Source organism: Scyliorhinus torazame, chromosome 13, assembly GCF_047496885.1.
Source record: "Scyliorhinus torazame isolate Kashiwa2021f chromosome 13, sScyTor2.1, whole genome shotgun sequence".
NCBI lineage: Eukaryota > Metazoa > Chordata > Chondrichthyes > Carcharhiniformes > Scyliorhinidae > Scyliorhinus > Scyliorhinus torazame.
Window position 1 is genome coordinate 88318188 of NC_092719.1, and position 15326 is coordinate 88333513.

The following is a 15326-nucleotide window of genomic DNA, read 5'->3' on the forward strand; positions in this document are numbered from 1 at the left end:
AGTGAGAAAGAGCAGTGCGAGATGACCCGTTCCCTTAGCACTGAGAGTGAGAAAGAGCAGTGCCACATGACCCGTTCCCTTAGCACTGAGAGTGAGAAAGAGCAGTGCCAGATGACCCGTTCCCTTAGCACTGAGAGTGAGAAAGAGCTGTGCCAGATGACCCGTTCCCTTCGCACTGAGATTGAGAAAGAGCAATGCCAGATGACCCGTTCCCTTAGCACTGAGAGTGAGAAAGAGCAGTGCCAGATGACTCGTTCCCTTAGCACTGAGAGTGAGAAAGAGCAGTGCGAGATGATCCGTTCTCTTAGCACTGAGAGTGAGAAAGAGCAGTGCCAGATGACCCGTTCCCTTAGCACTGAGAGTGAGAAAGAGCAGTGCTAGATGACCCGTTCCCTTAGCACTGAGTGAGAAAGAGCTGTGCCAGATGACCCGTTCCCTTAGCACTGAGAGTGAGAAAGAGCAGTGCTAGATGACCCGTTCCCTTAGCACTGAGAGTGAGAAAGAGCAGTGCGAGATGACTCGTTCCCTTAGCACTGAGAGTGAGAAAGAGCAGTGCGAGATGATCCGTTCTCTTAGCACTGAGAGTGAGAAAGAGCAGTGCCAAATGACCCGTTCCCTTAGCACTGAGAGTGAGAAAGAGCAGTGCGAGATGACTCGTTCCCTTAGCACTGAGAGTGAGAAAGAGCAGTGCGAGATGATCCGTTCTCTTAGCACTGAGAGTGAGAAAGAGCAGTGCCAGATGACCCGTTCCCTTAGCACTGAGAGTGAGAAAGAGCAGTGCGAGATGACCCGTTCCCTTAGCACTGAGAGTGAGAAAGAGCAGTGCGGGATGACCCGTTGCCTTAGCACTGAGAGTGAGAAAGAGCAGTGCCAGATGACCCGTTCCCTTAGCACTGAGAGTGAGAAAGAGCAGTGCGAGATGAGGATCTGAGAAGATCAGTTACACAAAGTTTTGCATATTTGTTTCAAATGTCGAATATTCAGTATTAAACTTGAGTCTTAAAACCGTGCACCAGCAAAAGGGCATCTTATAAAGATTATCCCTTAAGTCAGAGAACAAATCTGTGCTTCGAAATTCAGTGAAATGAACAGTTTTAAGAAGTTATTAGCGTAACATCCTGATGTATTGCTAACGTCGAGACTACCTTCTGAAAGTAATATCTGCAACTGGATTGACATGGAATTAGAACCACAGAATCCCTACAGTGCAGAAGGAGGCCATTCAGCCCATCGAGCCTGCATAGACCCTCTAATAAGCACCCTACCGTGACCCCAGCTAACCTGCACATCTTTGGGCTGTGGGAGGAAACCAGAGCACCCGGAGGAAACCCAGAGAGAGAGTGCAAACTCCACACAGTTACCCAAGGTCAGAATTGAACCTGGGCCCCCGGATCTGTGAGGTAGCAATGCTAAGCACTGTGCCACCGAGGATTCACTGAGGATTAAAATTAAATTATCTTTTATTCAGGTGATTAATCATTGCTAGTCATGACTTCAACTGCCTGGGCCCGAAACTGTGGAACTCCACCTGAAACATCTTCCCCTCACTTTCCTCCTTCTCACAGACTCCTTCACACTAACCTAAATCTCTCCATTCATGGCTCAGTGTCCAATTTTATTTGATAATCATTCCTGTGAAGCACTTTCAAAAGCTGAAAGAAATGACTAACACCACTGGCATTGCAAACAGTGCCCAGATTCCACATCATCCCTGTTGCTAAGAAAAAACAACATGTTTCTTTTCCCGATCCTCGCCTTAGTGAGATGCGATTACAGAGAGAACATGATGTGGCAGTTTCCAAACTGGTCCACTGGCAGAATGATTTTATAAAGCGTATTGCAGAAGCTGCTGCCTTGGTGAAGAAGTTTCAAACGAAGGATCGGATGTCTGAAGCACAACAGTATGTCCAGAAGCTGGAAGACATTAATAGAAGACTCAAGGAGTTTGCAGAGGAGGTGAGTCTTGCCAAGTTACTGTTTCGGGAATATCTGCAATTTTATTGCGAAATACTAAGGTTGTTGTGGAAGATGCTAGGGCTATATCAAGATTTTAAAAAAAGTAAATTTAGAGTACCCAATTCTTTTTTTCCCAATTAAGGGTCAATTCAGCGAGACAAATCCACCTACCCTGCACATCTTTGGGTTGTGGGGTGAGACCCTCGCAGACACAGGGAGAATGTGTAAACTCCACATGGACAGTGACCCGGGGCCAGGATCGAATCCGGGTCCTCAGCGCCGTGAGGCAGCAGTGCTAACCACTGCGCCACCGCACCTCCCCGGGACTGTATCAAGTTTTAAGTTGTTTTTGCATAAACTCTACTTTTGGATATTCTGTATTCCATTTATAAAGAGGTGCTAATCACCTCGGGACAGTTCCCCAAAATTGTACTGAATAAAAATCTAACTAATACATTACAGTGAATATCAGGAAGGCAAACAGCAGGTGCACTTTGCTATTTTATATTAGGGTGAGCAAACTAGTAGCAGGATGGAGATTAAAAGCTCCTTCAATTAAATACAGTGGAACCTACTGAGAATACATCCTAAATCTTAATTTCTAAATGACAAATGCCATTGGTTATACCTCTTTTTTTACGAATTATTGTCCAATAGCCCAACCGACATGTGTTCGGAGTGCTAATGCATTTGAGCTTGGCCATGCCACCTGCCAATAGGGGGAAAGGGGCAGTGGAGGGTGGGGGAGGGAGAAGTGGAGCGTTGAGGGAGGGAGTTGGTGAAGGGGGCAGGGGGAGGAGGAGGGAGCCAGAGAAGGTGAAGGCCAAGTGGAAAGGCGAGGGGTGGGGGGGGGGGGGGGGGGGGGGGGGGGGGGGGTGAAGGTGAAGGGGGTGGGAGGAAGGTGAAGGGAGGAGGAGGGAAGCGGGAGGAAGCCGGGGGGGTGGGGGTGGATTTGAAGGCAGGGGGAAAGGCGGGGGAAGGTGAGGGGGTCCATCAGGTGGTCAAGATGTGACTGGTTTCTTTTATTGCTGTTCAGAAAGCCCTGATCAACCATGAAGAGGTTCTGCTGGAGATGGGACACATTAGCCCTTATCCCCAAATCCAAAATATTATCAACACTAAGGAGCCCTATGAGAAACTGTGGAAAATCGCTGTGCAGTTTAACTTGCACTATGACAAGTGGATGAATGGCCCCTTGCTCCAAGTCAATGCTGAAGAAGTGGAACAGGAGGTTAGAAATTAATAAGATTTATCTCTCTGTTTTAAACATCAAATTTAGTCTACTCAGAAATCTGCCGTCCTATAATTCTGCTGTGTGACATTTTATGTTTTAAATTATAATTTAACAATTTCTTTTAGATATGCAGATTTGTACCCTTGCAGGGTATTTTTTAAAATGCCGCCTGCCTTAAAATTGATAGTTTTAGATTGAAATCAAAAGTCTGCATGAGAGCAAGTTAAAGATTAAAATGATAGATAACGGTTTGCATTGCAGAGAAGATAAAGCAGAGAAACCTGCAAATTAACCAGTTATTCATGAAGCTCTGGTCGCTTACAATAAATCTTTTCTTCTTGTAAAATGTTCCCATCAGGTGCAGAGTTTATGGAGGGTCAGCTACAAGCTAACAAAGGTTTTCAATCACCCAGAATTACACGGACCGTTGAAAGTTGCGACGGCCATCAAAACGAAACTGGAGAAATTCAAAATCAACCTGCCTCTGATCAATGCTCTCTGCACCCCAGGAATTAAACCACATCACTGGGATCTGATGAGCCAGAAGGTAAGATGATAATTTTCAGGGCCCCAGAATTATTGACCAAGATCCTGCAGAAGGATGTTTTGCCCACACGTGACTGTTTTCCTACCTGGTCCCCGATGACTGGGTGTAAGGTGGTCAGGCGGACGGCCGACAATATGGATTGAGCTGCAACAATGGGTGGGAGTTTACGTGTCGCCCACTCTTTGCATCGGATGTTGAATCATCTCAAAACAGCGGTCACCATAAGACATAGAACATAGAACAGTACAGCACAGAACAGGCCCTTCGGCCCTCGATGTTGTGCCGGGCATTGCCCAAAACCAAGATCAAGCTATCCCACTCCCTGTTATTCTGGTGTGCTCCATGTGCCTATCCAATAACCGCTTGAAAGTTCCTAAAGTGTCCGACTCCACTATCACAGCAGGCAGTCCATTCCACACCCCTAACCACTCTCTGAGTAAAGAACCTATCTCGGACATCCCTCCTATATCTCCCACCCTGAATCTTATAGTTATGCCCCCTTCGGATCATTCGGGAGGCAGAGGTGGTCATAGATTGAAGCTTCAGGGATGTAGTTACACCGAAGAATAAAGATAGATGGGTGACGGTGAGAGGGGCTGGGAGGAAGCAGTCAGCACAGGGATCCCCTGTGATCGTTCCCCTTAGTAACAAGTATACCGCTTTGGATACTGTTTGGATACACCGCAGCCAATCACCAGTGAGAGCACACGCACTATAAAGACAGGGGACAGGAGAGTTCCTGCTCATTCTAGTAGCAGCCAGCTCAGAGCACAGAGCTCACAGCCTGCAACACAGACATTCACCATGTGCTGAGTGCATCACCTGGTTAGGACTCGGCAAGGGTCAACAGTTAAAGCTGGTATTGCATTTACCCACAGTTCAAGTATGTTAATATAGTTAACCTTATAATAAAATAGAGTTGCACCACTTCCAGTGTTGGTGACCTGTTTGTGATCCAGAACACCCAACCCATCAGGGCCACGGCTGTTTGTCATTTTTATAAATGACCTGGAGGAAGGCGTAGAAGGATGGGTGAGTAAATTTGCAGATGACACTAAAGTTGGTGGAGTTGTGGACAGTACGGAAGGATGTTACAAGTTACAGAGGGACATAGATAAGCTGCAGCGCTGGGCTGAGAGGTGGCAAATGGAGTTTAATGCAGAAAAGTGTGAGGTGATTCATTTTGGAAGGAATAACAGGAAGACAGAGTACTGGGCTAATGGTAAGATTCTTGGTAGTGTGGATGAGCAGAGAGATCTCGGTGTCCATGTACATAGATCCCTGAAAGTTGCCACCCAGGTTGAGAGGGTTGTTAAGACGGCGTACGGTGTGTTAGCTTTTATTGGTAGAGGGATTGAGTTTCGGAGCCAGGAGGTCATGTTGCAGCTATACAACACTCTGGTGCGGCCGCATTTGGAGTATTGCGTGCAATTCTGGTCGCCGCAATGTAGGAAGGATGTGGAAGCATTGGAAAGGGTGCAGAGGAGATTTACCAGAATGTTGCCTGGTATGGAGGAAAGATCTTATGAGGGAAGGCTGAGGGACTTGAGGCTGTTTTCGTTAGAGAGAAGAAGGTTAAGAGGTGACTTAATTGACGCTTACGAGATGATCAGAGGATTAGATAGGGTGGACAGTGAGAGCCTTTTTCCTTGGATGGTGATGTCTAGCACAAGGGGACATAACTTTAAATTGAGGGGAGATAGATATAGGACAGATGTCAGAGGTAGGTTCTTTACTCAGAGAGTAGTAAGGGCATGGAATGCCCTGCCTGCAACAGTAGTGGACTCGCCAACACTAAGGGCATTCAAATGGTCATTGGATAGACATATGGACGATAAGGGAATAGTGTAGATGGGCTTTAGAGTGGTTTCACAGGTTGGCGCAACATCGCGGGCCGAAGGGCCTGTACTGCGCTGTAATGTTCTATGTTCTATGTTATAACAGCTACATCCACCCGAGGAAATAGTCTCTGAACGTCCACTCTATCTATCCCCCTCATTATCTTATAAACCTCTATTAAGTCGCCTCTCATCCTACTCCGCTCCAAAGACAAAAGCCCTAGCTCCCTCAACCTTTCCTCATAAGACCTATCCTGCGAGCCAGGCAGCATCCTGGTAAATCTCCTTTGCACCCTTTCCAATGCTTCCACATCCTTCTTATAATGAGGTGACCAGAACTCCACACAATACTCCAAATGTGGCCCCACCAGGGTCATGTATAGTTGCAGCATAAATCCGCGGCTCTTAAACTCATGCCCCCTGTTAATAAACGCTAACACACTATAAGCCTTCTTCACGGCTCTATCCACTTGAGTGGCAACCTTCAGAGATCTGTGAACATGAACCCCAAGATCTCTCTGTTCCTCCACATTCCTCAGAACCCTGCCGTTAACCCTGTAATCCCCATTCAAATTTGTCCGACCAAAATGAATCACCTCACACTTATCAGGGTTAAACTCCATCTGCCACTTTTCAGCCCAGCTCTGCGTCCTATCAATGTCTCTTTGCAGTCTACAACAGCCCTCCACCTCATCCACTACTCCACCAATCTTGGTGTCATCAGCAAATTTACTGACCCACCCTTCAGCCCCCTCCTCCAAGTCATTGATAAAAATCACAAATAGCAGAGGACCCAGCACTGATCCCTGTGGTACACCGCTGGTAACTGGTCTCCTTTCTGAAAAATTTCCATCCACCACCACTCTCTGTCTTCTATGTGATAGCCAGTTACTTATCCAATTGGCCAAATTTCCCTCTATCCCACACCTCCTCACTTTCTTCATGAGCTGACCATGGGGAACCTTATCAAACGCCTTACTAAAATCCATGTATGCGACATCAACTGTTCTACCTTCATGTTCACACTTAGTTACTCCCCCAAAGAATTCAGTCAAATTTGTGAGGCAAGACCTACCCTTCAAGAATCCGTGTTGACTATCCCGGATTAAGCTGCATCTTTCCAAATGGTCATAAATCCTATCCTTCAGGACCTTTTCCATTATCTTACCGACCACCGAAGTAAGACTAACTGGCCTATAATTACCAGGGTCATTCCTATTCCCTTTCTTGAACAGAGGAACAACATTCGCCACTCTCCAGTCCTCTGGTGCTATCCCCGTGGACAGTGAGGACCCAAAGATCAAAGCCAAAGTGTCTGCAATCACATCCCTTGCCTCCCAAAGAATCCTTGGAGATATCCCATCTGGCCCAGGGGACTTGTCGACCCTCAGGTTTTTCAAAATTGCTAATAAATCCTTGATCAGAACATCTACCTCCTCCAGCCTACCTGAATCACACTCTCATCCTCAAAAACATGGCCACTCTCCTTTGTGAACACTGAAGAAAAGTATTCATTCAACACCTCTCCTATTTCTTCTGACTCCATGCACAAGTTCCCACTACTGTCCTCGACCGGCCTGAACCTCATCCTGGTCATCCTTTTATTTCTCACATAAGAATAAAAAGCCTTGGGGTTTTCCTTGATCCGACCCGCTAAGGACTTCTCATGCCCCCTCCTAGCTCTCCTAAGCCCTTTTTTCATCTCATTCCTTGCTACCTTGTAACCCTCAAACCACCCTACTGAACCTTGTTTTCTCATCCTTACATACTCTTCCTTTTTCCTCTTGACAAGACATTCAACCTCTTTTGTGAACCATGGTTCCCTCACACGGCTATTTCCTCCCTGCCTGACAGGGACATGCCTATCAAGGACACGCAGTATTTGTTCCTTGAACAAGCTCCACTTTTCATTTGTGCCTTTCCCTGACAGTTTCTGTTCCCATCTTATGCTCCCTAATTCTTGCCTAATCGCATCGTAATTACCCCTCCCCCAATTATAAACCTTGCCCTGCCGTTTGGCCCTATCCCTCTCCATTGCAATAGTGAAAGTCACCGAGTTGTGGTCACTATCTCCAAAGTGCGCTTCCACAAACAAATATAACACTTGGCCCGGTTCATTACCCAGTACCAAATCCAATGTGGCCCCCCCTCTTGTCGGCCTATACACATATTGTGTCAGGAAACCCTCCTGCACACACTGTACAAAAACTGCCCCATCTGAACTGTTCGACCTATAGAGGTTCCAATCAATATTTGGAAAGTTAAAGTCACCCATGACAACTACCCTGAGACCTCCACACCTATCCATAATCAGTTTTGCAATTTCTTCCTCCACATCTCTATTACTGTTTGGGGGCCCAGAGAAAACTAACAATGTGACCGCTCCTTTCCTATTTCTAACTTTGGCCCATATTACTTCAGTCGGCAGATCGCCTTCAAACTGCCTTTTTGCAGCCGTTAAACTATCCTTGATTCACAATGCCACTCCTCCACCTCTTTTACCACCTTCGCTACTCTTACTGAAACATCTATACCCCGGAACTTCCAACAACCGTTCCTGTCCCTGTTCTAACCATGTCTCCATAATGGCCACAACATCGTAGTCCCAAGTACCAATCCACGCTCCAAGTTCACCTACTTTAATCCGGATGCTCCTTGCATTGAAGTAGACACACTTCAACCCACCTTTCTGTCTGCCTGAGCAGAATTAGGCCACTTGGTCCATCGAGTCTGCTCCGCCATTCAATCATGGCTGATATTTTCTCATCACTATTCTCCTGCCTTCTCCCCATAACCCCTGATCCCCTGGTCACACAGCGATTCACTTTTATACCCAGCATATAAATCAACCTCTGTTTTTGGAGAGTTTTTTTGTGGCTTTAAAGGTCGGTAGCTGCAGATGACCAAAGGATATAAATGGTGAAGTCGGGCAGCACGGTGGCACAGTGGTTAGCACTGCTGCCGACAGCGCTGAGGACTCTGGTTCGATCCCGGCCTGGGTCACTGTCTATGTGGAGTTTACACATTCTCCCTGAGTCTGCGTGGGTCTCACCCCCACAACCCAAAGATGTGCAGGTTAGGTGGATTGGCAACGCTACATTGCTCCTTAATTGGAAAAGAACAACTGTGTACTCTAAATTTATCAAAACTAAAAAAAAAAATGGTGAAGTGGAACCGGGGAACATGTGCAGGTATACATAGAAACATATACAGGTCATTAAAGTTAAAATCATTCACTTTGAATCCAAGAAAGATCAAATAAATATGTTCTAGTTGTGAGAGACTAGGAACTGTGACGAAACAGTGAGATTTGGCTGTCCTGGTAGATCAATCATTAAAGACATGGACCCAGTGACACAGTGGTTAGCACTGCTGCCTCGTAACACTAGGGACCCAGCCTCGGGTGACTGTGTGCAGTTTGCATGTTCTCCATGTGTCTGCGTGAGTTTCTTCTGGGTGCTCCACATTCCTCCAACAGTCCGAAGATGTGCAGGTTAGGTGGACTGGCCATGACAGGGTTACAGGATAGGGCGGGGGTGCGGGCCTAGGTAGAGTGCTCTTTCAGGGGATCGGTGCAGACTTGATGGACTGAATGTCCTCCTCCTGCATTGTAGGCATTCTATGGACTAGAGAATGGGTACTGAAATTAATTTTTTTTTAAAATAGATTTCGAGTACTCAATTATTTTTTTTGCCAATTAAGGGGCAAATTAGCATGGTCAAGCCACCTAACCTGCACATCTTTGGGATGTGGGGAGGTACAGAAAGTAATAAAAAAAGCCTGACAGATTGTTGACCTGAGTTTTAAAAGGCAGGAACGCAAGGAGGAGGAAGTGATGTTACAGCTGGACAGGCAATTGATGAGACACATACCATTTGGAGTAACTGGTTCAGTTCTGGGTCCTTCTCTTTGGAATGGGTGCAGTGCAGATTCGGCAGAATGATGCTGGGGTTAAAAGATTAAATTATGAGGAGGGGTTACACAGCTTGTATTCCTTTTGAGTTTTGGAGGGTAAGAAATGATCGCAATCAAGATTTTTAAATATGAGCGTAGGTAGCAAGATGATGGTACCTGACCCTGTCCAAAGCAAGTCTTGGGGTAAGGGTCAGGAATTTCTCTGAGATTCTCCCACTGCATTGCTGTAAGTTTGATATAAACTCTGCGTTCTGTCAGGATCATCAGAATCTGGAAATGTCTTGGCTGCATAGTTGGACAGGCAAGGCTGGCACCTGCTCACCTTACCCCTTTCATGGCATGCTGGGATTGGGAAGAACTTTCTGGTAGATTGCTGGGACTGGCATTTATGATCATAATGAGCTGGTAAGCTGGTAAATCAATCACTGGAGAGAGGGGCTAATATCCACAGTGCCTGCCATCATGGTGCCCCCCCCACTTTATGCACATGTCGGGCTGTGGATGTGGGCGGTAGAGTCCAAAGAACCTCTCGTGTAGTCTGAGCAGCTGGCACCTGACAGGAGCTCTCGTTTCAAACCCATCAATGTCAATGAGAGAATCTGAGGCCAAAATACAAAGGTAACAAGTTCTCATAGAATTTACAGTGCAGAAGGAGGCCATTTGGCCCTTCAAGTCTGCACCGGCTCTTTGAAAAAGCACCCGACCCAAGCCCAGACCTCCACCCTATCCCCATAACCTAGCAACCCCACCCAACCTTTTTGGACACTAAGGGCAATTTATCATGGCCAATCCACCTAACCTGCACATCTTTGGACTGTGGGAGGAAACCGGAACACCCGGAGGAAACCCACGCAGACACGGGGAGAACATGCAGACTCCGCATAGACTGTGACCCAAACCAGGAATCGAACCTGGGACCCTGGAGCCGCGAAGCAACTGTGCTAACCACCGTGCGTCTGTGCTAATACTGCTGAGGCAAATGGCAGTGACAGCTGGGAGAAAAGAAAAGCTCAACATCCTGGGGCGTTACCCCAGAAACTGAACTGGACTCAGCCATATACATACTATGGCTACAAGGCAATGTCAGAGACTAGGATTCCTGCGGCGAGAACTCCCCTACTGACTCCCCAAAACCTGTCACCATCTACAAGGCACAAGTCGGGAGTATAATGGAATAATCTCCATTTGCCTGGATGAGTGCAGCTTCAACAACACTCGAAGGTCAACACCATCCAGGACAAAGCAGCTCACTTGATTGGTACTCCTTCCCCAAAAGAATTCACTTCCTTCACCAGAAATGTACAGTGGCAGGCGTGTGTACCATCTACAAGATGCACTGCAGGAACTAACCAAGGCTCCTTTGGCAGCACCTTCCATACCCACGATCACTACTATCTAGAAGGACAAGGGCAGCAGGTACATGAGAACACCACCTGGAATACATTTCATCTGCCCCGAGAGATTTGTCTACCTTTAAACCTGCCAAACCACTCAGAACCTCCCTCTCAATGTTAAACTCTTTAATTTTATTACAGTCCTTCTCCCTGATTTCTATACCCACACTGTCGCTCTGACAAGTGAACAGGACACAAAGAATTAATTTAGAACCCTACCTACATCCTCCAGTTCTACACACAAATTACCACTCTGGTCCTTAACTCTTTCCCTAGTTATCCTTTTACCCTTAATGTACTTGTAAAACAACTTTGGGTTTTCTTTTATTTTACCCGCCAGTATCCTTTCATGTCCCCTTTTTGCTCTCCTAATTTCCTTTTTAAGTTCCCTCTTGCACATTCTATACTGGTCTAGTGCTTCTCCTATTTTAAACCCTTAATATCTGCCATAAGTCTCCCTTTTTCTCTGTATCCAAAGCTGTAAATCCCTTGAAATGAAAAATGAAATGATAATCGCTAATTGTCAGAAGTAGGCTTCAAATGAAGTTACTGTGAAAAGCCCCCAGTCACCACATTCCGGCGCCTGTTCGGGGAGGCTGTTATGGGATATCCAGGGTTCACTGGATTTGTTGGTCCCTGGATTTTTCTTGGTTGGAACATGTTGGTCCTGTACTTTCCCTATTTCTTTCTTGAATGCGTCCCACTGTTCTGTCACAGATTTACCTAAAAGTGTCCGCTCCAATCTGGCCAAATCTGATCTTATTACATTCGGCCTTCCTCCAGTTTAGAACTTTGATCTCAGGTCTATCATTGTCTTTTTCAATAACAATCTTGAATCTAATGGAGTTATGATCACTGTCTGCAAAATGTTCTCCCACTGATAGTTTAACCACTTGCCCGGCTTTGTTACGGAAAATTAAGTCCAGGACCGCCCACTCTACCTACTGGCTTTAAAAGTTCTCCTGGACACATTTTAAGAATTCCGCTCCCTCTAAACCTTTCACAGTTTGGCTTCAGTAGTTAATATTGGGAAAGTTGAAATCCCCCACTATCATTACCCTATTACTTTTACACTTCTCTGAAATTTGCATCCATATCTGCTCTTCTATTTCTCTCGGACTGTTTGAGCGTCTATAGAACACTCCCAGAAATGTGATTGGTCCATTCTGGTTTTTAAGTTCTACCCATACGGCTTCAGTTGACAAGTCTTCTAAGATGCCACCCGTCCTTACTGCTGTAATTGATTCCCTGCTCAAAATTGTAACACCCACTCCTCTTTTATCTCCTTCCCTATCCTGCCTGAAGATCCTGTATCCTGGAATATTGAGGTGCTAATCCTGCCCCTCTCAACCATGTCTCAGAGAAGCCAATGATATCATACCCATGTTTAAATTTGTGCCCTCAATTCATCTGCCTTATTCATCAGACTCCTTGCATTAAAATAAATAACATCCAATCATGCCAAACTCCCTGGTGACTTCTCTGATCTAGACATTCTATGCCTTCCTGACTCATTTGTTGTCTCTTCTAATTTTAGCAGTGTATCTATCCCTGCTGAACCTTCTCACAGGATCCCAGGCCACTGCCAAGTTAGTTTAAACCCTCCCCAACAGTACTTGCAAACCTCCTTGCAAGGACGCTGTTCTCATTTCAGTTCAGATGCAAACCATCCACCTTGTACAGGTCCTACAATCCCCAAAACGGTCTCAATGTCCCAAAAATCTAAAGCCCTTCCATTATAGCTCTGTCAATCTTCCTACTCCCCTCTTGTGCAGCAAACCCACCCATGATGCCATGAAGTTGTTTGCCTCTACTTTCCCCTACACTTTTGTCTCCCCCAAAAGCATCCAAAACGGTATACCTGTGAGAAAGTGGATGTTGTGTTCCGTGATCTTGTCTTTGCAATGATTCTACAGAATTGTTGGTGATTAGTTGATGTACCAATCAGAAGGTAAGGTAACAATCAGAATGTGATACAGACAAAGTTATTGACTGAGTTACATAGACTCTCCTGGAACAACCCTTATGTGCGATTGTCCTGGTGTACGCCTCACAACCTTCTGCCGATATCTGGATGTCACATGACTGATGCCTGATGCCACCTGCTGTAGGAGGTCGCACTGCTGAGTGCATGTAATATTTTGACCGGCATATCACCGAGGACTCCTGCACTACCCGCCTTCCTCTACTCTGCCTGGTCACCCATGCTCTTTCTGCCTGTTCAATCCTCACTTGCAGTGTGACCACCTCACTGAACGTGCTATCCACAACCTGCTCAGCATCACGGATGGTCCACAACAATCCACCCTCAGCCCCAGCTCCAAAATGAGGTTAAGATTCCATGATTTACCACATAGTACAGGAGGAGCATATCATGGGTGCAAGCTCTCATGCCATATCTACCCTTAAGCCCCTTATTTACTCCCTTTTAACAAAACATAAGCTATATAAGAATATTATTTACTTACCTCCCTTAGGTAAACATTATTTCCCTTACCTACTCTGTTTACTTATATTACTTTATAATAATGACCCTTGACTTCCACTTATTTGTGCTGTTTGTCAGTGATTCCCCTCTGTTGCTCTCTTTTGTGGCAATAAATATGGCGGTTAATAAGGTCGCCTTTCTTAATCTTAATTACGAATCTGCTTTCAGAGTCGCTAGCTATCTCTTGATACCGCCACAAGGTTCAACCGAATACCGATCAAAGATCCAATTTACCAGTTAGTTAGTTCAAAGTAAATGATACTTTATTTACAGACAGTATGATTTAATCATGCACAATAACACTACAGGCTAAACTATATCTATCACTAACATCTATACTTAACTTCGGGTGCCCACTTAGGTCAGAGGAACAGTGCCCGTTGTTCGGATCTGAGGCTGTTGGGTTCGAAGAAGTAGCAGGAGTACAGCGAAGGTCGTCCGTCTGGTAGCGAGCGTTGAACTTGAACTTACTTGCTTCTGGTGGTGCAGGTGGAAGGGTCTCTCCAGTTGAGAGCCGATTCCAAGAGAGCGAACACATGGCAGGGTTCCTTCTTAAACTCGGGGGGATTTCGCGCGATTTTAGGCGGGCCTTAAACTTGGTCTCAAGCAATTGGGCAGCTTCTCGATCACCGCCATCGATCTGAGCCAATAAAGGGGCGGGTGCCTTGATGGCGGGGTGTGTCCTAAGTGGCCGTTGACTTTGCTTTGTTTGTGTCTTCTTGCTGAGGAAGTGGCGCTGGAATGTCTGGGACGGTATCGGCTACCTGAGCACTAGTCCTTTGCTTATCGGAGATGGGCCATCAATGTGCAAATCGGCCAAGAGTTTCGGTTCTGTCTGCAGTCGGTCGTCTAAATACACATTCAGGCTCTGTGCCTGCTTGTTACTTTGCATTGTCCATTTTTCCCTGTATGCTCTGCGAGTGTCCATTTTATATGCTGCAAGTGCCCATCCCAGATGGCTACACTTCCTCCTTATGATCCTCAACGCGAAGCGTGAAGGATCACATTACTGAATCTTCTTTGTTCTCTGCCTAAGTTGAGCACCCGCAATCAAGGACAGGTTCTATCCTACTCTGTCCTATCGATTTGAACCTTTACCTAAATTGCTTTTATTTCCATCATATCATTATAAAAACCTAAGGGGCACTATAACATTCAAGCATGCATTACATTTCTTTTTCTTTTAAACATGGGAACCTCTAACTATCTTTCTTTAAACTATCTTCAGGCTGTTTAGACAATAAAAAGAATTTACAAACCGTATAAAATTATACAATAGCAGCGTTACATTTCTCTGTACCTTGGCGGTCAAGTACATAAAATTCAAATCCTTTCTTTATTAGAACAAACAAAAAAAATAGTCAATGCACTTTATTTATTTAGAGAGAGTGGGGGGTTTGCTGGAGTCCGAAAATAGGGGGTCTAAGTGTGTATACCGGAGTGCGGGAGGCTTTCCTTCACCATTTTTGAAGTCTCAGTGTCTGGATGACACTGCAGAGTATTGCTATCACTAGTAGGGCTTCCACGATGTATGAAAGGGAATACCATTTTATGATGTTGTCACATCAGGTTGGTGTGTCAGTGGCTGTTTCTGGGTGTGGTGTATGACAGTGATGGGATACATTCACGGCCTGTGTGGTAGGGGTTAGGGGAGTCGCTTTCGCGTGCAACTGTAATGATGCCATGATGACTCCAAATGTAGGTCATTATGTCCATCTTCATTTTTCTCTTGGTCTTCCTCTGACCTTAAACTTGGTCTCAATCAATTGGGCAGGTTCTCGATCACCGGCATCGATCTGAGCCAATAAAGGGGCGGGTGCCTTGATGGCTGGGCGTGTCCTAAGTGGCCGTTGGCTTTGCTTTGTTTGTGTCTTCTTGCTGAGGTAGTGGCGCCGGAATGTCTGGGACGGTATCGGCTACCTGAGCACTAGTCTTTTGTTTATCGGAAATGGGC

The 15326-nt window shown here is 45.8% G+C and overlaps 1 protein-coding gene across 1 annotated transcript in view; it reads left to right on the forward strand.

Moving 5' to 3' along the window:
• LOC140388180 (dynein axonemal heavy chain 3-like) overlaps positions 1–15326 on the forward strand; it is a 1528048-nt gene that overhangs the window by 441972 nt on the left and 1070750 nt on the right. Inside the window, exons 17-19 of the mRNA XM_072471941.1 lie at positions 1761–1956; positions 2993–3187; positions 3549–3737. Coding sequence (XP_072328042.1) covers positions 1761–1956; positions 2993–3187; positions 3549–3737 — 580 coding nt within the window. The remainder of the gene's footprint in view (positions 1–1760; positions 1957–2992; positions 3188–3548; positions 3738–15326) is intronic.